We start from the raw sequence: 25,111 nt of genomic DNA on the forward strand, positions 1-25,111 counted from the left end.
AAAAAAAAAAAAACTAAGGAAAAGGTTTATGTACACCACCTGCAGCCTGAGTCAGGTTGGCTCGGAGGGCCTGAATGGTCTCCTTTGCTTTCCGTAGTTCAAACTCCAGGACTGGACAAGGATTTGGATTAAACATACACAGGCATCCAACCAAGAATAGGGAAACAAAAATGAAATATAAAAAAGCAAGGATGGGTGTGAAAATAAAATACAATTTGTATTAAAGACAAAGCATGCAATCTTTATGGAACTCATGAACGCATGCAGCAGAGTTAGACTGAAGCAAACTGGTGAACATTTTCCACAATTAAAGTCTAACCTTAATGAATAACTTAAGCTGTCTGACAAGGAATGCTATAGGCTTTAAGCAGAATATTGTACCACTTTGGAAAGCTTAAAAGATTTTCCTTACAAGGCATTAATGATGACTAATACTTTAAAGTTGAAAAAGAGAAGTGTGAAGATGAGTGTGACTTGCTTTGAGGGACTGGGATGAATTTGAAATACAACTTTTATCAACAAAATGGAATTACCAGCAACTACACAGGTTATAATCTACATTTTTGCAGCTACTTTATGTTTTTCTATGTGGCATGATGTTTTTTGGAGCAGTTTATCAGTGGGCGGGTTCTACTCCTTAGGCCACTGTAAATTTTGCTAGAGGCACATTTAATAATTTTCCAAACAAAACATTTGTTCCGTCATTTAGACAAGATGAGATAATTTAACATTTATGAATCGCTTTCTGCCACAACACTTTGAGCAATATGTAAGTAGATCCAATTTATCAAATATCTCAGAACTGGAACTTACATTGACTGTAGTTAAGGGGTTAGAATTCACTCTGGACCATTTGTAATTAACATTTAACACTATCAATATATAATAATCTGGAGGAAATTATAGGTGGTATTCAACTAAGTTGGAGCCACTGAAATTAATGAACATATTTAAGTTAGTTCCATTAACCTCAATGGCCCTACTCTGGGTAAAACCTAGTTGACTACAGTTCTATATTTTTTAGGCAATTACTTAAAATCTTTATGCCAAAAAAGCAGGTGCTGTTTTCACGGAGCCTTTCACCCCTGGATAATGTATGGCGATAACTGTATTTTATGGATGAATTTGTGTAATATGTTGGTAGTAAGTGTGTATGGGAAAAAGATTCACTCAGTTTGCATTTTTCTTCTTTAAAAACAGAATGGGTATAGTTAGAGTACATCACATCTACTACATGGAAAGAACTTGTTTGATGCACAGAACTTTACTGCAGAACTACGAAAGCACAACTGAGGATCTGATGAGAAAGTGAAAAAAATCTGTAGGAATCAGCAATGCTGATCTGCAAATATTTCTGTGCAACAAAGTCTGAAAACAATGTTGATACTTTCAACTGATTAATAAATTAATTCTGTAGAAGCAGCCAGCATTAGCACAATTTGGTTAACCTTGGCTTTTTGAAAAGTTAACTCAACTTGTAGATGAATTGAGTTTAAAAATTAAACTCTTCCTTTAGAAGATATAAAAATAGTTTGTTACAGAACAATTGCAGATCAGAAATGCCCTGCAACATGATGATAAAAATGTTCAAAAAAAGATAGCAAGAACACAAATTGTAGAGAAGCTCAGGAATTCCAGTAAGGAAACTAATGTTCAACAGCAAGACATATCACCAAGGGCACAGAAAGCCAGAAAAACCATATCACATAAACCCATGTCAGACGGCAAAGTCTTTCTATTATATAATTAACAGCTCTGAAATACACTAAACAACCAGTGTAACTTAACATTGTGTACTCAATTTTACCATTAAAACAGTTTACTCTGCTGCATGGTTTCTCTTCAGACATTTAACATTTTAATCCAGCTAGTATATATATGTATATAAATATTCAACAATATATCAAACATGACTGGCTGAAATAAAAACAGATGGTTGGCTCCAGACTAACAGGACAATCCTATACATGTCTGCTCAGAATCAAGCACTGAGTTCAATGAGAATTACTCCCAGGAAGGTGCTATAGGACTGCACCCTAAAGTTAGATTCCAATGGGGCAAGCTAAAGCACAACTAACTTTGTCTGGTTCCAACCCACATATTCTAGTAAAAAAAAAGTCATTGTTTTTATTACAATTTAATGAGCTATTTTCATTCTTTTCAGGTAAAAATATGACAGTGACTAGACTCCCCCCCTGACAATAATGACTTCATAACTGCAGCCCTGACTTTAGCAGAATCAAAAACAATAGAGTTTTGTTCCAGCTTCGACTAATATGTTTATTTCTCCATTAGCTTCTGAAAATTCAACTGATCAAGTTGGATGTAACCCAAAAACACTCTTGATGCAATAAATATGTTAGGCTGGGATCCAGATGGTCTCTTGTGTGAGCAGAAGGTGCATCTGCTAGCACAAGCCTCCAGCCTGCACCCATTCCCTGCTCCTTCCTCTAATATTCATGCTGCTTCAGAGGGCTCCTCTATCCTTTGGACTTCCCCATGTGCTTCTCTGGTTCCCGTCACATGCCTTTAAAGGTGCCCACAGGAGACTGTTAAGTCTGCTGTAGCTAAAATAACACAGCTACCTCCCTGGAATTTGTAGCATGTCAAGTCTTCACAATAAGCATAACCACCTTAGGGGGAAAGGCGTAATCTCTGCCAACAGCAGATATGGAACATGTGGCGAGGTGAACCATACTGGCATCACTGCCGCTTACCATCTCAACTTTGGCATCATTGCTGCTTAGCAGGCTGGGTTAGGGCTGGCCAGGAGCAGCATATTGCAACCCTGACTATGCCCTGCCCCCAACCCCATCCAGGTAAGCATATGTTTTGCCAGTATCTTGAGAGCAATTCTGAGGTTTTTAAATTGTTTCGTTGCAAACCAACCACAGTCAGCAAAGCTACTGCCACCGTTTCCAAATCCTTTCTGACCCTTGTGCCAGAGATGGAAGGGTGGGAGGAGCTGAAGGCTTGCTGCCGCTCATTCTCCATGGCCCAGTGGAGAATCCACTAGCCTAGTTTGGATGTCAACCTAAATCATAGTTCAGTGTGATAGCTAAACCAGGGCAGCGATTTCTCTGTGGAGCTGTGAAGAAATTAAAGTCCCCTCACTTTTCTTTTTCTAAAGCATGTGAAGTAACAAAACTATTGCAGAAGACAGGCAACCAGTTGTTACACAACCACTTAGATCTTTTTATCAAGACAAAACCCATTCTTCTGTGGCTCTTAATGTTTGGCAAATTCAAGATAAAACAGCATGACACTGCAACATTCAATCCAATAAATATACCATATTTTTCCATGTATATAAGACGACCCCATGTATAAGATGACTGATGACCCCCTTTTTTTTGAGCCTAAAAATAAGAAATCAATAATTTAAGCATCAAACCGAACAACTTTGAGCTTTTGGGAGTGGGAGGTCGCCCAAAGTTGTTGAACTTTTTTGCGGAGATTGTCCAAAGTTAGGGTTACCATATTTTAAGAGCCTGAGCCCAGGCCGCCCATACCAGAGCCTGGGGCCAAACTCCTGTGCATTCACAATCCATGTATAAGATGACCCCCAATTTTTGCCTAACTTTTTAAAGCAAAAAACATCGTCTTATACATGGAAAAAATGGTAATTCTGGAATGCTGACAATCTTTTTAAATGCAATATTCAACCCTGAAAGAATTACGCTAGAATGTTGATCATATAAGGCTTTTGTCTTCACTATCAGTTTAAAGGAAATCAACTTTAAACATTTTTCGTATTTGAATATTATCACAACTTCTAATCTATTTCATTTAGAATTGTACAACACAGTACACTGCTAGTCAGCCTGTTCACGCAAGTCTTTCTGGACCAATAAGGAAACCATTAAGCAGAAACATAAACAGCCATCTAAAAGATTTCATATTTAAAAGGACCTGTGTCTCTCAACAGCATTTTGTTCCTTACAAAACTAGATGTAGTAGTTGTCTTCAGCTGGACTTCAAATGCTATTGCTTTGTGACAATTATTAGAGTGACAGAAAAAGACATAAAGCATAAAATGGATCAATGGAACTTTTTTAAAGAACAGTTTCTTTGTATTAAAAATAAATAAATCAACTAGCCAAAGAGATACTGTTACAAATTTAATAAACCATTCAAAAATATTCCATGTTACTAGAAACTTTACAAAGCATTAAACTTAAAAGGTAACTTTAAAAAATAAATGTGACACACCTAAAGACTATTTCCAAATAAAAATTCACTGAGCAACATACAATAGCTTATTTTATATGAAATTTTGCTCACCAGCCAGCCGTTCATCTGTCTCCCTGTTGCCATCATCTGAATATCTTGCAAAGTCCAGTGAGTCAAGAGTGCTAATGCTTCCAGCTCGATCTAAAAATATTTAAACATACATTTGAGCTTTGTTTGTTCTCCCCATCCTGTACAAGGGTTCCCCAACTGAAGTTAGAGGCTGCACATGGCAAAGGACTTAAAAAAAGCTTTGGATGGTATTCACCAAAATTCTGCTCAGAGTAGACCTACTTAAAATTAATGTATCCAAATTAGTCATGTTTATTCACTTCAATAGGTCTACTCCAAGTAAAATCTAGTTAAACACTACCCTGGATGATCTTCCCATAACACTGTGCCAGCTTTAAGTTATACCTGTTTTCCTCTCATTACCACAAAACATTTCACTGCCTTTTTGCCTCAACTTTCTCTCACAAAAATGTGTTCTCTTTGAGCATGATCTTCTATTTAGACAGGGAAAAGAATGAAAAGAAGTCAATTTAGAGACAGGACAGGTGTTATAAGCATGGTAACGATTCCACTGAAAACAAGAGTTTACGCTGAATACCTATATATGACAGCTGTAAAGGGCTGGATATAAATCTAACAATATTAAGAGGAGTTTCCCCAATGATCAGGAAGAGGAAGACAGCAAGAAAAAATATGGGGACAGGAATGTCTCAAATAGCAGCATGTTTCCTTTTAGGCTGCTTATACTACACCCATGTTTGAAACATACACAAATTCAGTGGTTAAAGAAAACACACTAAGTGTAGAACTGCAACATAAGTTTGAAACCTATTTAAATGCAAAAGTCAGAATTGCAATTGACAGAAAAGCAATTAACAGAAAAGTCAATTCTGCACAGGTACTGTAACTCTATACCAAGCCATGAAACAGAAAAAGGAACTGAGCTGTCTTACTACTGTGAGTAACACCTGCATAAAACTAGTTAGAAACAGTTTAACAGAACAGTAAAGAAATTAAAAAGGGTAGGAAAATAAATCTCTTTGCAGTACCGAATTGGCCCAAATATAAGCTGCACCTACAAATAAGCCGCACCTTTAAAATTCAAGGGTGGAGGGGAGACAATACCCGAATATAAGCTGCTACCTTAAAATTCTGCAGGCACTCACACCCGTAAATGGCAAACGTAGAAGAAAACCCTATGGGTACCATTCCCCTGCGCTCCTGGGCTGTTTCCTGTGGGGTAGCCATGCCGCTTTGATGGCGGTCTTCCGGCCTTCCCCCTGCTTTACTGCTGCACCCCCGCTGGCCCTCGTGGTGGCATCCTGGGGTGTGTGTGTGTGTGTGTGTGCTCTCCAATCCAGCCATGGAAGGCAATGCAGGAACTTGGACCTAGGGCAGCTGTTTCGGCAGCGATATCGCAAGGTTGCGAATATAAGCTGCACTATAACTTCACGGTCGGAATTTGGGAAAAAAAAGTGTGGCTTATATTCTTGCTAATACGGTTAGTACGTTTTATACTATAATATCTGAAACACTGTTTTATACTATGCAGTTAGCATGCTTCACACTAAGGTTTGTCTAGCTCAGTGTTTCTCAATCTTGGGTCCCCAGCTGTTGTTGGACTACAACTCCCATCATCTCTGACCACTGGTCCTGCTAGCTAGGGATGATGGGAGTTTAAGTCCAACAACAGCTGGGGACCCAAGTTTGAGAAACACTAGACTCTAGCTAAATGAGAAACTTAAAATTAAATGATTACATGCCTGGCTTCAAGGAGATCCGCTTCTTTTACTTCACTGGACACAGAGTAGATGCAAAATATCAACCTCCTTTCTTTTGCTGTACTTTTGTACTGTTTTATTGTTGTTAGCCGCCCTGAGCCCGGCTTCGGCTGGGGAGGGCGGGATATAAATAAAATTTATTATTATTAGTAATATTTTACTAAGAACTATTGATGCATTACTCTGGGGGTGGGAGAACTGGAATACTTTATCAGGAAACTGGAAAAGAATCATAAACTGAGGGACAGACAAAACACATTATAGTAATAGTCGTACCTTGGATTCCGACCCCTTGCAAGTTGAACGTTTTGGCTCCTGAACGCTGCAAAACTGGAAGTGAGTGTTTCGGTCTGTGAACGTTCTTTGGAACCCAAACATCCAAGGGGGCTTCCAATTGGCTACAGGTGCTTCCTGCAGCCAATCAGAAGCCGCGCTTTGGTTTCCGAACGTTTTAGAAGTCGAATGGACTTCCGGAACAGATTCCATTAGACTTCCAAGGTACGACTGTAATATTTCTGGGAGTGGGGGAGTATTATAGCTGTAATCATATACACTTAAAGGTAAAGGTACCCCTGCCCGTACGGGCCAGTCTTGCCAGACTCTGGGGTTGTGCGCCCATCTCACTCAAGAGGCCGGGGGCCAGCGCTGCCCGGAGACACTTCCGGGTCACGTGGCCAGCGTGACATCGCTGCTCTGGCGAGCCAGAGCCGCACACGGAAACGCTGTTTACCTTCCCGCTAGAAAGCGGTCCCTATTTATCTACTTGCACCCGGGGGTGCTTTCGAACTGCTAGGTTGGCAGGCGCTGGGACCGAGCAACGGGAGCGCATCCCGCCGCGGGGATTCGAACCGCGACCTTTCGATCGGCAAGCCCTAGGCGCTGAGGCTTTCACCCACAGCGCCACCCGCGTCCCTATACACTTACTTAGGAGTAAATGCCCCTGAAGTTAATGGAATGTGCCCTTTGTAAATGCAAGAGCTGTATAGTCTTATAATTGTTAAGTCATCACACAGGTCTTAATACAGAACTAAATAAAAAAAATTAAATATTTTTTTAAAGATACCATTATTCTGGTGCTATCAACAGGATGCACTGAAATCACAAAACTGCTCTCCATCTAAACTGCCAGTTTACTCTTCTGCTCCATCTATCCTATTTCCTATAATAATCTGTACTGAGTTGTTCTTTCTGTACCTTGGCCTGGCTGTAGATTGTTTCTTAAGTCAGCCTCTTGAACAGTTTCTGCCAAGCACAGAAACTCTCCAAACTTTCATATTCCTGGTCAACAGGTAGAACAAGTTTTTTTGAAATTACTTCACAAATCTCCACACCTTTACTCTACACTGACTTGCTGCTATTATTCATGCCAGAGGTAACCGCTTCAAATCCGAGAAAAATAACGTGTTGATCAGTTGAGGAAAATTATGTGAAGTAAAAGGCACTAAGGAGATTTGGTAAATTTAATGAAATGAAAATAAGCAACTTTTCAAGAGTTTCCAAGAATGCAAACAAAATTGGCAGTAGAATTTATTTTCACAACACTTTGTCTTCCTGAAAACTTACAAGCTATCTTTATCACGTAGGGACTCCATTTGATGTTGATATAGTTGAAACAGATGTTAGCATGCATTCAGTTTGCAAGATCTTTGATTACTGCAGTAGACACAAGTCTTCTGTCAGCACACAGGTGCAAAGTGCTTTTATTTTAAGACTGTGGTGGGGTACCTTTTTGTGCTGGGTCTGTATTCCTTTGGGAGTGGGAAATCTCACAGGGACCACATACGAGAGGCAGACAGAGTTCAGAGCTAGCAGTGGGCTATCCATCTTCTTTCAGTCACCTCATCTTTCCCCACCACTGAAGATCTGTCATGCAGTAAAATGTCCCATTCTTTCAAATGGTTTGTGTTCTCTCTGTTTCATTGTGGCACACAGGAGATTTTTGAGGTCATAGGTCTGGCAGTGCATGGAGAAGGCAAACATCCCAAACTGCCTATTCAAAATCACTCTTACATATGCAGCAATATAGTATAGGGGGAAAGGTACTATCAGCATGAACAGGAGCTTTCTTGGCTGCTGCTAATGCTAATTTCTGCATGAGCATGACTAAGGACAAGAGGCTGTTGGTCAGCAGTTCTCCACCCTTGATTTAATAATTTGCAACTAAGGGAATATAAATAGCAGATATCTTTTAAAATATGCTGCAATTTATAGACTTGTAAACAAGTCTGTCTGTGAATGCTCTCTTCCGCTTATCAGGAGGGAGTGACCATGAAATAAGCAGCTGTGGAGAAACATCAGGGGAGTGCAAAAGACTATCATGACTGCTGCCAATCTGTGTGTATCTTCTAGTAAAGGGGTAAAGGGACCCCTGAACATTAGGTCCAGTCATGGCCGACTCTGGGGTTGTGGCGCTCATCTCGCTTTATTGGCCGAGGGAGCTGGTGTACAGCTTCCAGGTCATGTGGCCAGCATGACTAAGCCGCTTCTGGTGAACCAGAGAAGTGCACGGAAACGCAGTTTACCTTCCCACCGGAGCGGTACCTATTTATCTACTTGCACTTTGATGTGCTTTCGAACTGCTAGGTTGGCAGGAGCAGGGACCGAGCAATGGGAGGTCACCCCATCGTGGGGATTCGAACCGCCAACCTTCTGATCGACAAGTCCTAGGCTCTGTGGTTTAACCCACAGTGCCACCCGTGTCCCTTGTATCTTCTAGTAGGTGTACACATTTATGAAGAGAATGTGTGTAGAGGCTGAATTTGATGTGTACTGCCAGCCTATATATGTTCACACACACAGCCCATCAGGAGGCAGCATTCAAAGTGAAGCGCTGCATTTTGCTTAGATAAAAATAGTGCAACACAATCGTGGTTGCCAACCTTGGCCTACAACCATTGTGAGCAAGGAGTCGATAAGTTAAGCAGGCCCATGCATTTGCCTTTTTATTCTTTTTATTATTGATTTATCATAAACATATGGACCAAGCATTTGCCACTCAGCCTATTACTACTACTCACTGCAAGCAATTGCTGGGACAACTGCTGCTTGCCCCAGACAAATAGGCTGCTTTAGCTGTGGCTTCAGTTGAGCAAATCACTTGGCAGAAAAATCAATAATGCCAGTGTTAAGATTGGGTTGCAAGAAAAAAAGTGACTTTCCTAGTTATTAAATTGGTAAGCATGCGCTGAGACTCAAGCTCTAAATCTCTTCCCCCTCCGGTCCTTCTGTAATTCTGCATAAAATGCCATTATGGGTTTGTGGACCAACTACTGAACTTTAGTGAAGAGATACTGCATTCTAATTATTCAGCACCCAATTTTATTAAAAAATATCAATCAAATATTTGATTCTCCATCAGACAATGCCTAAGTGAACTTAAAGTCTTTTCAGAAGAAACCTACGCTTCTTGGAATGTTTTATACTGGACTTGGTGCACTGAATCAGTTTGGAAAGCATTTTTTTGGTGGGTGGACGGACCCAGAAAGTTTTATTTGACTAGAACTTTGATTACAATAAACTAAAATTAATCTATCATAGAGTTACAACCCTTTTTTGATGCTGCAATGAAAATGAAAATGGAATGCAAAATGATAAACTGGCTGCATAATATGATGACCAAGAAGTAATAATTAAAACATTCAATCCTATTTAGGTGTGGTGGCTATGTAATAATCTAATGTCCTTCTTGAAGTACTAAGCTGGAATGATTTTAAATGAAGCCTTGTTTCTCAAGCTGAAAACATAATTCTACAGTAACAGCAGATTATCATGTGCTTTCCAGTGCAAACTTTTTTCAGTGGTTAATTATTCAACAACAGACTTGATTTCCCTTGCTAGAGTAATACTTCCACTTCTCTGGTTCTGTTTTAAGCTACTGTGCATATGAGGAGTAATTATATTTTCTTATTTCATGCTGGGAGTTGTTATCTGAGGCATCTCTGAGGAATATGAAGCAGTTAAGCCCATCATTTCCCAAAACTATAAATGTTTTGAAGTCCTTGAAGAAACTCAAGCCCTAGAATTTTTACAGTGCCTTTAACTCTGTTAAGCCTGGAATATGACTTTGGAGCCCTTCAGCTGTAATAACCATAATAGTGAACCATTGTCAGGATTAGAACAAGGGGAGTGGGGCAGAAAAGTGTCCACCTGCCCGCCTTGTGGGTTTATTAAATGAGGCTGGGTTGCTGTGAACAAGAAATGGGGAGGGATAAAGAGACAACTCCTCATTTTTGCAAACACTTGTATTTCAGAAGCCCAAAGGAAGAAAGTGCTTAGTTTACTTTTCATGTTAGAATTAGAATGAGTGCAGTTTTGATTAGTAATATCTGAAAGGTTATGCCCTAATCAAAAACCCTAATCCTAACCCAAAAATACAAGAAGTTTCTTCCACATACATTCTTCTTAGATAGTCTTTAGCTCTGGTCAAGTACACCTGAATTACAGACCAACACGGTAAATGCTGTAGAAGCATTTACACGAGTACATCATTCTGCTGCTAGCTGTTCTGGGACAGAGTCAAAGCGGACAGTAACATACTAGAAGAAAATTGTCTAAAAGAAACAGAAAAGGGAATGTACACTACTCATTAAATGACACAAACACAATACATCTGAAATCTTACAAATATTTACTAACCATTACAACCCAACTTTACAGCATTGTAAACTACTATATACTGTCCATGCCTGCAGAGTATGAGTTACAGAAATGTGACAAATGCTGGCCTTAATGAGAATGGACTTTTAATAATTCTAAGCTAGAATCACCTACAAAAACACAGTAGCCACTCAACAAAAATCACTTTTTCTGACTATAGTCTTGTTTTCCACTATTACCACCTCGTTTCCATTCCTCATGAATAGTGCATAACTTCCAGATCTCCAGATAGAACAATGCTCAACCATATACTCTCCAAGTAAGCAATTGTGGGGGCAGAGAGGGCTGAATTGAGAGATCCTGAAATCCAGGTTTCCTCCATGTCAAAAACCAATGCCTAGAGAAAGAGGCAGTAGAACTGTGCTGCTGGTTTTGCTTGCTCTGTTCAATGTCTTGCGTGTCCATACTGCCTGGACAGCCACGTGTTTCCATGGATTTACATATAACAAAATCCTAAACAAAAGCAGCTACTACCTCACTCCTTCAACACAACTGGGACCTGGAATCACCTATAATCATAGAATTGTAGAGTTGGAAGGGATTCCAAGGGTCATGTAGTCCAACCCCCTGCAATGCAGGGATTGCAACTAAGGCATCCATGACAAATGGCCATCCAACCTCTGCTTAAAAACCTCCAAGGAAGGAGAGTCAACAACCTCTTGAAGGACCTGTTCCACTCTTGAACAGTTATTACTGTCAGAAAGTTATCCCTGATGTTTAGTCAGAATCTCCCTCCTTGTAACCTGAAGCCATTGGTTTGGGTCCTACCCTTCAGAGCAGGAGAAAAACAGCTTCCTCCATCTTCCATGTGACAGCCCTTGAGATATCAGAAGATGGCTATCAGATCTCTCAGTCTCCTCTTTTTCCAGGCTAAACATACCCAGCTCCCTCAACCATTCCTCATAAGGCTTGGTTTCCAGAGCCTTAATCTTCTTGGTTTCCCTCCTTTCTACTTGTTCCAGCTTGTCAATACCACACTGGGGTTCTGGCCTTTGTTAGGCTTTTGCTATGCCAGGGGCGAGGAACCTGTGGACCAAATACAATCCCGCAGGCCTCTCACTCTGACCTTCAGGACTCTCTCCAGGTCACACCCTTCACCAGCCCTGCACCAAGCTCTCCTTGAATGCTTTTACCCGGCCTGGAATATGTCCTTGAACTGTGATAATGCCTCTTGCTTGCCTGGATGGAACGATATGTGCATGGGTGTGAGTGTAGAAACTTCTGGCTTTTGAGTGACTGGAATGTAGCCTACTGTACAAAAGTAAAGAGCCACATCCATCATTCCATCCACGACTGACACGAGGCCCCCAGAAAGTTGCCCATGAGGCAATGTGGCCCTTGGGCTGAAAAATGTCTTCAATCCCTGTGCTAGACATAAATCCATGTCAACACAGAGAAACCCAGGGGTGTGGTCAGGGCTATGGAAAACATCAGGGGCACAATCCTGTTGTCCCTTCTCCATGCACAGAATCTACACATGGAAAATGCTTGAAGCTTCTGGACAGATAGGATTCTAAGGATGGATTGCCCACAATATGGTGCAACCTTCAGTAATCATTTCATCTAAAAGTGAATCCATGCACTAAGGCACAGTTTGGATAAAACCACCAAGCATTCTTAGTTGCGACAAAAAAGAGCATCCTTCCTTCCTCCTGATTGTATGTGCAATGAAAATGTAAAACTTCCAGGCTCAGTCCAGAACAAACTGCAGTTCCCATGTTCCGATTTAACTGGAAACTGAGATTTCTTCAGAACTGGGAAGTGTTACTTCTCACCCTCACATGTGGAGAGAAGGGAGAGAGTGGTGTGATTCCACCTTCTAAAGTTAGTGCCAAAGCAATAAATGAAAAATTCACCGCTACTGGCATTCTTCCTATTTCAAAAGGAGCTTATAGTATAATTGAACATTTTTATAGGGAAAAATACCAAACAACATTTCTCCTTGGCTAAACCAAGAATGCCACCATAAATTCAAAAAGATCCTGCTGCAAACACTGAATAAAACAACATCTCAGAAAATGTGACAGAGGTACCATATCTATTCTTCATTAATATAGTCTCAACAAAAACAATAATTTATGTTAATAAAGCTATCAAATGACGAGAATAACTGTACTTTCAGATCAGTATCACACCTGTATTTATGCCAACATGGTACTAAAGACTGACAGCAAGATAGCATTCAGTATAATTAGATATGAGGCTAGCTGCATTTGCAGCTCCTTGAGCCATTTCCTAACCCCAAAATGTATCAAATAATAGACTCTGTCATTTGTGTCATACCACACTAATACTAGTGCAAAAATATATTGGTACTGCTACTAAGCATGGTTAACACCTCTAAATACTGGGGGGGGGGGGGGGGGGACAGGAGTTATGTAACATAAGTAGCTTCAAGGACCATATGTTTCCATACTTGCTTTAGGAACAGATATTTTAAGACAGAGTTGGATTGGGTCCATTCCACCTATACAATTCTAAAGATTGATTCTTATAATTTGCTAGTGAACACGTGTTAAGATCTGTTTATGGGAGTAAGTCTAACTTCTGAGAAGCATAACATGGAGGAAGAGAACAGACACACAATTATAGCTTAACTTTTGTGACCTAGAAGATTTCAAGTTGCAATTTTCCAGTTTACAGAAGGAAGCAATGCTCCCACCTGAGTTAGTTGATCATGAGAATGGAATAGTTACATGAACAGTGTTTCTGCAGACATCTGACCTCAGCATTTCATCAGAACTGGCTAGAAGTTGTTCCCTCTTACTTCCAAGAATACAGATTAAGAGTCATAGCTGGAAAGAACAAAAATTGTTCCATATATTAATATTTTCCCTATGTACCTACACTTGTCTTCCAAGTATCTGATAATGCTTGTTGAAATGCCAATGTGCCTAGTTCTGTAACTCAGGAAGTTCTGAGATGTACTTGGGAAGTTCTCTCACTCCAATGTGTCTTATGATTAACCCAAGTTATTTCCATTTTATTCAGAACACAACATAATCCTATTGACCCTATAAGGTAAAGGTAAAGGTACCCCTGCCCGTACGGGCCAGTCTTGACAGACTCTGGGGTTGTGCGCCCATCTCACTTAAGAGGCCAGGGGCCAGCGCTGTCCGGAGACACTTCCGGGTCACGTGGCCAGCGTGACAAAGCTGCATCTGGCGAGCCAGCGCAGCACACGGAAACGCAGTTTACCTTCCCGCCAGTAAGCGGTCCCTATTTATCTACTTGCACCTGGGGGTGCTTTAGAACTGCTAGGTTGGCAGGCGCATTGACCCTATACATAAAACTAATACAATGGCACATCCAACAGCTTCTGTATGAGTATCTGTTTTATCTATATCCTGGCAATGCTAGAAACGTTTCAATCAAATTTGAGTTCCTGCAGATACTTGTGCATACCCAAATGCTCACTGTACCTTTCCAACAAAATACACAGAAACCAGCTAATATTCAATTCCATTTCCCAATTCAATGCCTCAGCATCAGCCATGCCTCCATCATTAAACAAGACACTAACACTTATGGCAAATTATGTCAATAGCCACTTCTTGTACTTAAGGTACTGTTTCATGGGTGCAATGAAACAACATCATGCCAGTTATTTAAAGGAATTAAACATAAAGCAAGTAATATGAACACAGTGTTTTCTATTTGGCCAACTACTATTGTGATATAAAGAGCAACATCCAATGATGACTGCCCACTTGCACAATGGAAATCCACTTCACAATGAGACTTCTAGTTTAGCCTTCTTCCCTGCTCCTTGAATGTTCCCAACATCTGCTCTGGAACGTTCCTCAGCTCTCCAAAGCAAATTCTGGAAGCACATGAAGGCTGTAGAAGGAAGAGGAGGAAGAAGAGGCCCCATTGCAAGAGCAGGAGCCTGGATCTAACCCAATGTTAACTGGTTATGATTCCTTGGGTTTTCCTGATAACCCTGGCTTGGTGATTCAGCACCAAAATGCAAGTGACAGGGGAGTCAGTTTACAGTTTTATAAGGTAGAAAGTGATTCAGAAGAACCTGACCCGACCCAGCATCTAGCCTTGCAAAAAGAAAGCAAAACCCACACAGATCAGGAATAGTCATGGCTATTCTTGTCACTTCTGCAGATGTGTGAATAAGCAGCACAGCCTGAGCTCATGATGATATGCTACTTGCAAGAATGAAAAAGATCACCATGTACATCCAATTCTATACTGTTAAAAACAGATGCTATAAGAAGATGGCAATGACTACAAGAATCTAGCATCATTAATGTTTAGAAGAAATAGCCTTTAACCCAGCAACCTGTCAAAGTAATATACCTGCATGAAGGCTGATGACCTGCAACACAACCTATATTTACTCAGAAGTAATTTCCATTGAGTTAAAAGGGACTTATACCCAGGTAAGTATGCATAGGGTTCCAGTCTTAATAGTACTATCACACAACCCACCTTCCCACTAAGGCAAGCTCTTCCCCTATAGCAAGATCTATTGGGATGCGAGGGTTAGGCTCCTGCAGACCTCTGGCTGAGCTGGGAGGGAGTTATACTCTCTTAACTACTTAATCCTTGGACTTAGCCAGGGAGTATCATCTCTCTCATCCCAGGAGAGCTGGGACCTAGCTGGCTGAGCAGAGCTTAGAGGCTCTTAAACTGGGGTAAGCCCTGGCAAAGCAGAGTGGCAGAGGCAGGACCACAGAGGAGGGATCCTCAGCTCAGTCGTGTGACTTGGCAACCTGGCATTAAGTTAAGGCATCAAAAAGGGTGGTGCATCTCAAGCACTACATTAAAAGTTTGTTTTCTCTCTGCCAGGCTTTGGTAGGCTCCGCTGGCAGTAGCCCCACTGCTGAACTGAGTAGCTTTGCGCTGGCTCATTCATACCAGCTCCTTGTTTACAGGACTGCTTCCTAAGTGTGGCAAACAACACCATGTTGACCAGGGTTTTTTAAAAGTATTTTTCAGCAGGAACACGGGGAAACTGAGTTCTCTTACATTTAAAAATTTTAATAATTTTTTTTTAGTCTTGGGGAGGGGGGGCGGGGCTGGAATGGATATACACCCAATGCCTGAGCCAAATATCCACCTATATCTGTAATCCTGAAAGACCTACACTGGCTCCCAGTACGTTTCCGAGCTCAATTCACAGTGTTGGTGCTGACCTTTAAAGCCCTAAACGGCCTTGGTCCTGTATACCTGAAGGAGCGTCTCCACCTCCATCGTTCAGCCTGGACACTGAGGTCTAGCGCCGAGGGCCTTCTGGCGGTTCCCTCGCTGCGAGAAGCCAAGTTACAGGGAACCAGGCAGAGGGCCTTCTCGGTAGTGGCACCTGCCCTGTGGAATGCCCTCCCACCAGATGTCAAAGAGAAAAATAACTACCAAACTTTTAGAAGACATCTGAAGGAAGCCCTGTTTAGGGAAGCTTTTAATGTTTAATAGGTTATTGTATTTTAGTGTTCTGTTGGAAGCCGCCCAGAGTGGCTGGGGAAACCCAGCCAGATGGGCGGGGCATAAATAATAAATTATTATTATTATTTATTATTAATAAAGTTGTAGCCAATTCTAATCCAGGTCATTGTCTGCTTGAGTTGGGTGTGTGGGTGGCACTGCAATTGGCCCTGCAATAAACTTGATGGTGAGATCCCCACCCTGCTTCTCCCCAGGAAAAAAAGCACTGATACTGAACTATATGATGGTACTAACTTACGGACCTAACTTAAGCAGGGCACTGGGGGTGGGGTGCAGCGGAGTGAGCCCAACCCGGGCATTACCTTACACGTGCCATACCCACCACTACTTTGAAAAACAAACCCTGCCCGCCTCGCCTCCCTTCCTGCCACAGCTGACAGGTGCTCCCCCGAGGCACAAAAAGGAGGAGTGCATCGAAACCAAAACAACTCGCCAAGGTCAAGCAAAGACCGAGTCGGCGGAACTGAGCTACCTTTTATTTTATTTGTTTCCCTCCACAAACCAACTTACGGAGCTGTCCTGCTGCGCCGGGCTCCTTCCCCACTCCGGCCCCCGCCAGTAGCCCCGTGGCCGCCGAGGCCGGCGGGGTGGGCGCCGTCGTCGTCGTCCCCCCTGCGCAGCCTCCTCCCTGGCGCTCGAAGTTGCCCGGGTTGGAGAAGTAATCCCTCAGGCGGGGCAGCTCCCGGCCGCTCTCCAGCAGCTCCGTGTGCAGCTCCAGCGCCGTCAGCACGAACTGGTCGCGCAGCAGCTGAGCCGCCAGGGCGTCCACGGGGACCCGAGGCGGCTCCTCGGCCTGCAGGGAGGAGGGAGGCGGCAAGGGCAGATGCTGCTGCTGCTGCTGCTGCTGCTGCTGCTGAAGGAGGGGCGGCGGCGGCGGCGAAGAGCAGGCCGACGAAGGCAGCGGAGCGGCCGTTCCGCCGCCGGGGTCGCTGCTGCTGCTGCCGCCGCCACCGCCGGGCCGGGCCTCGTCGGGGTCCGACTCCTCGGAGTCGCTGAGGAAAGGGTTCACCCCAGCAGCCCCCGCCGCCGCCATCTTGGGAGCAGGGGAGGCGCCCCAAGCAGCGCTCCCCCCTCCCCCGACAGAGCCCCGTTACCACAGCAGCCGACGGCGCCCACCAACCGCCCGCCTCCTCCTCCTCCCTCCTCAGAGCTCGCAGCTTCTTCCTGGTCTCGGCTCTCGCGAGAGTTGCCGCCCGGATGCTTCCTGTCTCCGGCGTCCTCGCGGCGCGGTATAGACTTTCGAAAGTAGCAGAGGGGGCATCTCCTCTGTTTTTCTGGGTATACGGGAGGTTTCGTTTGGTCGGCGTGGGCGCCGTTCCCCTTTCCTTCCTCGTGGGGAGAAGTCGGCAGCTGCTTGAAAACAACCACGAACCCACGGAGGAAAAAAAAGCAAGGCTTTAGGGTTGCTCAGAAAAAGAAGAGGAAAAAAGGTAGAAGCAAATACATATTCATATCGTATCTGTTTTAACTCGCTTGTCTAGGAAGAAGACCCGCTGTGCTACCTGACATGAGATTGCATCCTGCGTCTTATTTCAGGCGGTAAATACCCTTTTTTCTCAAAACAATGCAAAAAAACACACGAGGATGCAGAAAACATGTTTGTTCTCTTCGTGTTGCATCGGTGTGACGGTGGTGGCCGGGATGCATTGTAGTCCATTATTATTATTATTATTATTACATTGTAGGTCGGACAGGTGAAAGTATTTTTTTGACAGCCCTGAAAGGTCAGTACTGTGCTGAAGCGGAGACTGAGACGGGTAAAAAAACAAAAACTCCAGCGTGTTTGTATTTAAATAAACGCAAGCTTTGGCTTAAGGTTTGGATCTCGGCAGGAATTTAATATTCAGCGGGGGACATGGAATGTGGCGGTTTAATTAGAATTACTTTTGCAACAATCACCACACGCGCCGGTGTGTTTTATCCCTTCCTGGCCGAAATCCAGTGCAGAAATTGACCAGGTGCATATGAAACCTTTTGGTTTCCGATCTGACAGTTGCACCAAACTGGGTTGTGCTCAACTTCAAACCCATCCCATAGTTATGGGAGCAAACAATAGTTTGGTTGCAAACCACTCTTTCTCCCAAAGTGTAAAACGGCTATTTCAAAAACCCGAGCACGAGGTTTGTGAGAGTCGACGTGCGTTATACTCTTCACGTTTCTCTCTCTGGAGGCACAGGCGGTGAGCAGGATGTGCACACCTGTCCCACTGGGCTCCACCTGTGCATCATGGACATGCAAGATGCATGATTGACGGGGGAGGACACTTTTTCCCTCTTCCTCCTCCTCGCTCCCTTTCACCGGGGATCTCGCGATGCCTTTCCCGAGGCCCGTTGACGCGCGCCGGGGTGCCTGGTAAGGGGGCAGAAGCGCCTGCTTCCGAACGTGTGAGTAGTGGAAGTGGACGCGTGTGTGCGCGCGCGAGGCCCCGCGCCCCACCCCACTCGCAGGGGACCACGCTTTGGCTGGGGGTCGGATGTAAATGGGGCTTGTTCTCCTCGCTTCCGCATCTCACCCCCACCCAGGAAACCCACTGATTCCTCAGACTCCCCCCTGACATCTCACGAAAGGCTGTTTGCCAGATGTTGCTGATAGGGGATGACGCCTCTTGCTAAACGAAGGATGGGGAAGGGTCCTCTCTCCATCACTGCTTGCTGTTGTGGGCTGGGGGATTGGGATCCTTTTTTTCCCTCTGAGGAAAAACTGCTTCTCATCTGTAGCCTTTCTGGTATGTGTTTTGTGTGAGTTTGGTGGTTCCCCACTCGCCCACCCTCTCCCACCTTCGCTTCTGTCTTCTTGGATCCCATGAATACTTTTATCTCCTTTCTCGGGACCTCCCCTCAGTTCTTTGCCCTCCCTTTTTCTCCCCTTTTTTGCTGCTTCTGCTTGCTCCCCTGCGCTTGTCATCCCCACCATTGCTAGTCACTGGTGGGGGAGGGAAGAGTGTTTAGACAGTAGCAGACCTTGGAGTCTCAAATGTCAGTGGGGCCCCAAAATTCAGCATTCCCCCTACCTCTCACTTTCCATTCTGCATCATGGTTGTGGCGTCCCTGAGGCTCTGGGCCAAGCGCTACTGAACTGATTGTGCTCCCCTAAATCCACCTCTGGTTTAGATCTGCCGCATGAGGGGGTCTAAAGTTGGCAGCTTAGAGGGCCCAGGGCTTGGCGCACCCACCCCGCAGCTTTGAATACATCAGGGCTGCCATTTTGTGTCCTGGCAGAATACTACTACTACTACTACTAAATAAATAAATAAATAAATCTGACTGGGTTGCCCCAGCCTCTCTGGGGCAAAATATAAAAACTCTAGCAAAATATAAAAACACAATAAGACATTAAGCACTCCTGTTAACAGAAGCATCGTTCAAAGAACAGGGTTTTTTAGCTGCAGTGGCTGCCAGCGGACTTTAAGGATCAAAACCTCAGATTGTTCTGTGAACTGCCCTTTTTTCTGTGAACCGCCCCGAGACCTCTGGGTACAGGGCGGTATATAAATCCAATAAATAATAATAATAATGAAAACCTCAGAGTAGTCTTATATATACTTTACAGCAAAATAAGCAAATAAATAAGGCTTTTAAGGGGAACAGAACTCACAGATCATGGAACACAGAATCACAGAATTGTAGAGTTGGGACCCTGAGCATCTCTGGTCCATCGTCCTGCAATGCAGGAATCGAACACCTCTTGGCCCATGACCTTGGCATCATTAGCACCATGCTCTAACCAACTGAGCTAACACAGGAAGCAGCTTTATACTAACTGAGACCATTGATCCATCTGGCCTAGCATTGTCCGCACAGACTGGCAGCAGCTATCCAGGCTTTCAGGCGGGAAACATTCCCAGCCAGAGCTGCAGATGCCACTGTTGGATTGAACTTGGGAACTTCTACATTCAAGACAGTTGCTCTACCACTGAACTATGGCCCTTCCCCAACTACACTATAGGGTAGAGTCTAAGGTTTTATACAATTAATAGAAAGCTTGAAATTGTAATGTTTGGACTACCTAAATGTTAGATGCTAATTTTTTAGAAAGCAATTTCTTAGCAACTGCATCCCCTAGTGGTGTTCAGTGCACACGGCAGTGTTTTCTGCACTGTTTGCATTCTATGAAGTAGATTGCTGGTAGAAATACAAAATACAAGTTCAGGTAGGTCAAGGCATCTGGAAGTCATTTAAATTGGAGATAGATTTATTTTTCACTCACCTGCCCAAACACCCCCTTTCCTCCTCCACCACCACCATATTAGGTGAGCTCCCCCACAAGGAAAAACATGGAGAGCTCCACCCCAAGCTCATTTTTCCTTCTTGTATGATCTGGACTAGGGCAGATGGAAGAAAACAAGCAATGACTGTGGGCTGAGTTTCAACGCAACTCTCTTCATTGGTCTGGTGAGTATATTATCTTAACTATACGATTATTGTCCTCAGCAGTTAAATCTCCCATCGTAAAGTTATGGGAAGGCACGTGCACAAGTGGTTACTTGAGATCCTGCATCTAGCAGCAATTCCACTTGGGTTTCTCCCTCTTAAAAAAAAGACCAGCTTCACCAAGGTCTTGTTGTTCATCCCAAAGCCACCTGTCTCTACCTGGCCACGCACCTCACCAAGCTTGGCACCTCACCTACTGTGATCAGCACCCTAGGAAAGCCTCAACCATCAGAATCTCCAAGACCATGTGGAAACCATTAGAAGGCCAGAGTCAAGGATCTTTGTATCCTACAACAGGGCCTTGGCCAAGGACTTAGGCCTAACACCCTTAAGAGGCAAGCAGTGGCAGTCCTCAGTGTTGCAACACCAAGGATTCTTGAACTCACACTCTCATGCAGAACAGAGGGGACAGCAAGGTTCAGTACAGTGGTACCTCGGGCTAAGTACTTAATTCATTCTGGAGGTCCATTCTTAACCTGAAACTGTTTTTAACGTGAAGCACCACTTTAGCTAATGGGGCCTTCCGCTTATGCGCCGCCGGAGCGCAATTTCTGTTCTCATCCTGAAGCAAAGTTCTTAACCCAAGGTACTATTTCTGGGTTAGCAGAGTCTGTAACCTGAAGCGTATGTAACCTGAAACGCATGTAACCTGATACTCCCATAAGTACAAATATTCACAATTTCCACAAGGATGGGGTGGTGTTTTTGTGCTAACACTTCCTTCGTCCCGAAACTAAATTCTCCATTTCATAGGGCTCAGTAACGGGACCTTCAGTCTTTTTTTGCCCCAGATCTCTCCATTCCTGGGACAACTCTGGCACAGCCTAGTCATACACAGGGCTCTGAAAGACTACCCTGTCAGAACAGAGGCTCTTGGCCTCTTTGACTCCATCCTTGTGTCTTCTTCTCCTACATCTCTAGGAAAGGCAGCCTCTTCCTCTGTCAGCTGGTGGATTAAGGCATGCGTTGCCCTGGCCTAGGAGGCACAGCACCCTCCCACTCCCCAGCACATCACAGCCTACCTTACCCTGTCCACAAACACATATATTGCAGATGTTTGCAAGGCCACTTGGTCCTCAACCCTCCACACTACCAATTACCGGTAGATCTTATGTCCCTTAGCTGATGGTCCCATTGGGAGATAAGCTCCACACAACATTCTCTCCTCAGAGGAACACAGTCACCCAGTTTCATCTTGTTTTCGTGTGTGTGGAGGGGGTGCCTTTATGCTTGGCCATGGGTGGAACGGAAAGCAAAACTAGAGGGAAAGAATAGGAAATCTGTCAAATTTCATGGCTCTGCCTTTGGCGCGTCCCAGTCATACAACCTGCAACATCCCTGTCCTAACCTACAAGGTCCATTCATCGTTAGTGTTCGATATTCCTTTTTAATCTGCATCTTTATGGACCTTTCCAGCCAGATATTGTTTCAGTCTTAGCTGAATTCAGAGTTGTGCTAATGAGAATAACTTCCAGGCCTTGCTCTGCCCTGTTATCAGGGGTGCCTCAGAGGCGGAGTTGAATATCCCATCCTGCCATCTAAGTAGTGTAGCAGGAAGTTAAAAAGAGTCTTAAGACGCTTTGTGACCTACAAGCCAGGACAGCAGATAATCATATTTATCCCTTCAAGATTTTGCGTAGGGATTGCTGGTGCAGAGAGTTAACTTGACAATAAAACGTTCAGTTCTCGGGGGGGGGGGGGGAGTTTTTTGCCTTAGGTTTGCTTCTGCACTGCTGAGCCACATTTACATCTTAAAGCAGATGGCATTTGTTATTGTAATGTACAAAATGCTCATTGAAAATCTTGACTGTATGGTAATTTTAAACAGATGAACAAGTTACCAAAACACATTTAAATGTGAAAGCCTATGGAAATCATGTCTTATAAACTGCATTATACGACAGATTATTAGGATCATGCAAATTTGTTCATGCTCGTTTACCTAATCAAAGGTGGGGGGGGGGGAGTAGAACACATGATTATGCCTAGAACATTGTGGGGAGTGGGGGAAGTAGCAGTGGTACAGAATTTTAATGTTGTTGAAATGATCTGTATATGATGTTGAGAGAAAGTAAATCTGAAAGTATTATTCTCGCTCAAAACTTAGTTAACATACAGGGGCGTCCTTAGTGCTGAACAATATGGTTGTATCAACTTAATAGTTTTCCATAAAACTATTCATGTTTTCAATTTATTTATGGATGAATTGTTTTCATATCTCTCTGACAGTCTAAATTAAATACTACGGAATACATTTTTTATTTAAAAAATTCCTGTCAGCTGAAAGAATAGCTGCTAATCATACCCCTTTGTAATACGCGTGCCATGACACATGCTTACTGAAAACGCATTTTCATTAGATTCTCTTAAATTATATACAACAGGCATATAATGTTCACTGGAGCACGCTCCTTTTGAAAGAAATGACTAAAGTATTTTTACTGTCATTCCTTGACACTTTTAAATATACTTGTACACCGGCATAACATATTCAGCTGAGTAACACTTTTTCTCCGTATATTGAAAGCATAAATAGGAATAGGAAACAAATGGTTGCATATTTCATAAATATTTATATTTAGTTATTTTCTCTATCTTTTAAAAATAAAAGACAATCTCAGCATCCCAAGTATTGTGAGTTTTAAATGTTCAAAGAGCGGCAATGTTGGATATGGTGGCTTTGGGGGAGAAATAGGTCTGCATTTTGCCTCATTATGTTGACATTTCCATTAATCTTGGAGGACCTAATTCAGCAGAAGACTACAGGTTCTATAGCAGGCACAAATCTTCTCAGGCAATAGATTGGCCTATAATCAGTGGTGTCCAAACTTTTTTCAAAGAGGGCCAGATTTGATGAAGTGAAGGGCCGTGGGGGCTGACCAAAGTTTTTGAGCTTTTTTTAGGATTTTACCTATAAACTGCCAGAGGCGCCGGATTAAACCAACCAGCGGGCCGGATTAGGCCCCTGAAACAGACTTTGGACATGCCTGGCCTATATAAATGAAAGAAATAGGAGAAAGAAGTACTCCTGTCAGGAAGTAATAGAATTGCCCGGGGAGAAGTGTCTTCTTCATACAACTTTCTTTGCTCTGTTGCCTCTCTCTCTCTCTCTCTCTCTCTCTCTCTCTCTCTCTTAAGTTAAATATTTTGCAAGGAATGGTGGTATGTACAATGGGGATTCAAGTCCACTGGCTGCATTCAAACATCCCACTGACGTTCACATGTGAATGAGCCTTCTCCTTTCCTATGCTTGCACATTCTATCTTCTGCCTTCTTATGCAGCTGGGAGGAATTCAGAAGCTTCTCACTGTGCTTCTGTTTAACTGTGTCCTGCCATGTTGTCCGAACCCAGCAAACTACAGTGGTGCCTCGGGTTACAGACGCATCAGGTTACAGACGCTTCAGGTTACAGACTCCGCTAACCCAGAAATAGTACCTCGGGTTAAAAACTTTGCTTCAGGATGAGAACAGAAATTGAGCGGCGGCGGCATGGCATCAGTGGGAGGCCCCATTAGCTAAAGTGGTGCTTCAGGTTAAGAACAGTTTCAGGTTAAGTACGGACCTTCGGAACGAATTAAGTACTTAACCCGAGGTACCACTGTATGGCTAATGTTAACGAGAGTTAGCTTAAACAAGCCACCTGCAGTAGTCGCAATGTTAAGTTTGGTTAGTTTCAATTGCGATTTCTGAAGCTGGGCTTGTTTAGATTAATCATAGTTATTGCAAACCACAGTTCTGTATTCAGATGACATAGCAAGATGCCGTTAACCAAAAGAGAAAGTGAAAGCTTCCCAATCCCTGCTTCCAGCCATGCAGGAGGAAGTGGGGCCGAGGGAGTGTATGAGCTCATTCATATCTTGCAGAAAATGCAGCCGATGGCTCTTGGACTGGTGACTTGAGAAAGATTAACTGGGTATATTCAGCTTGGGTGCCTCCACCCAGCTCTGACCCAAGGTTGATGTGGCTGATTTGCTTGCAGATAGGGTTCAGTTCCACACCAGCCTTACTGAATACATTTCTCGCATGACAACGTAGTGGCTATGACTCTCGCTAGAACATAAAGAGAGGTAAAAAAAGGTAAAGGACCCCTGGACGGTTAAGTCCAGTCAAATGTGAATATGGGGTTAAGACGCTTATCTCGCTTTCAGGCCAAGGGAGCTGGCATTTGTCTACAGACAGCTTTCCGGGTCATGTGGCCAGCATGACTAAACCGCTTCTAGCGCAACAGAACACCGTGACAGAAACCAGAGTGTTTACCTTCCTGCCACAGCTGTACCTATTTATCTACTTGCACTGGTGTGCTTTCGAACTGCTAGGTCAGCAGGCTATGGCATTTCCTCTGCTAGTGCATCACAAAGGAATTGCATTCTTCTCTCGACTTTGCATCACCCCAAAACTAGACCATTGAGAAACAAGCCAAAGTTAGCCTAAAGATAACAGATATGAGTTATGAAGCTTTGGCAGGCTTGATGTCACCACCTGTCACAGTGGGGCACAATGCAAGACTTCAGAGCCTTCTGTAACTAATGCCAGGCAGCAGGAAAA

The 25,111-nt window shown here is 43.5% G+C and overlaps 2 protein-coding genes across 19 annotated transcripts in view; one reads left to right on the top strand and one right to left on the bottom strand.

Moving 5' to 3' along the window:
- RELCH (RAB11 binding and LisH domain, coiled-coil and HEAT repeat containing) overlaps positions 1-17,283 on the bottom strand; it is a 67,683-nt gene extending 50,400 nt beyond the window's left edge. For 3 of the 8 annotated variants that reach the window (XR_013394031.1, XM_028737885.2, XM_077933329.1), the window contains exons 1-3: positions 16,647-17,283; positions 4,285-4,374; positions 40-111 (exon numbers count right to left, since the gene is read on the bottom strand). Coding sequence is in view for 7 of the 8 variants with exons in the window: in XM_028737885.2 (XP_028593718.2) it covers positions 40-111; positions 4,285-4,374; positions 16,647-17,169 (685 nt within the window). In the remaining variant the exon portion in view is untranslated. The remainder of the gene's footprint in view (positions 1-39; positions 112-4,284; positions 4,375-16,646) is intronic. The other 5 variants (XM_028737883.2, XM_028737882.2, XM_028737880.2 and 2 more) reach the window with 2 other exon arrangements.
- Positions 17,284-17,344: 61 nt separating this feature from the next.
- The window catches only part of PIGN (phosphatidylinositol glycan anchor biosynthesis class N), a 92,958-nt gene continuing 85,191 nt past the window's right edge, over positions 17,345-25,111 (top strand). For 2 of the 11 annotated variants that reach the window (XR_003707710.2, XM_028737896.2), the window contains exons 1-2: positions 18,235-18,520; positions 20,462-20,527. The gene's annotated coding sequence lies outside the window, so the exon portion shown is untranslated. Of the gene's footprint in view, positions 17,567-18,234; positions 18,521-18,565; positions 18,862-20,461; positions 20,528-25,111 lie in introns of those variants that run through there. The other 9 variants (XM_028737889.2, XM_077933330.1, XM_028737887.2 and 6 more) reach the window with 9 other exon arrangements.

The sequence above is a fragment of the Podarcis muralis genome, chromosome 8 (genome assembly GCF_964188315.1).
Source record: "Podarcis muralis chromosome 8, rPodMur119.hap1.1, whole genome shotgun sequence".
Lineage (NCBI taxonomy): Eukaryota > Metazoa > Chordata > Lepidosauria > Squamata > Lacertidae > Podarcis > Podarcis muralis.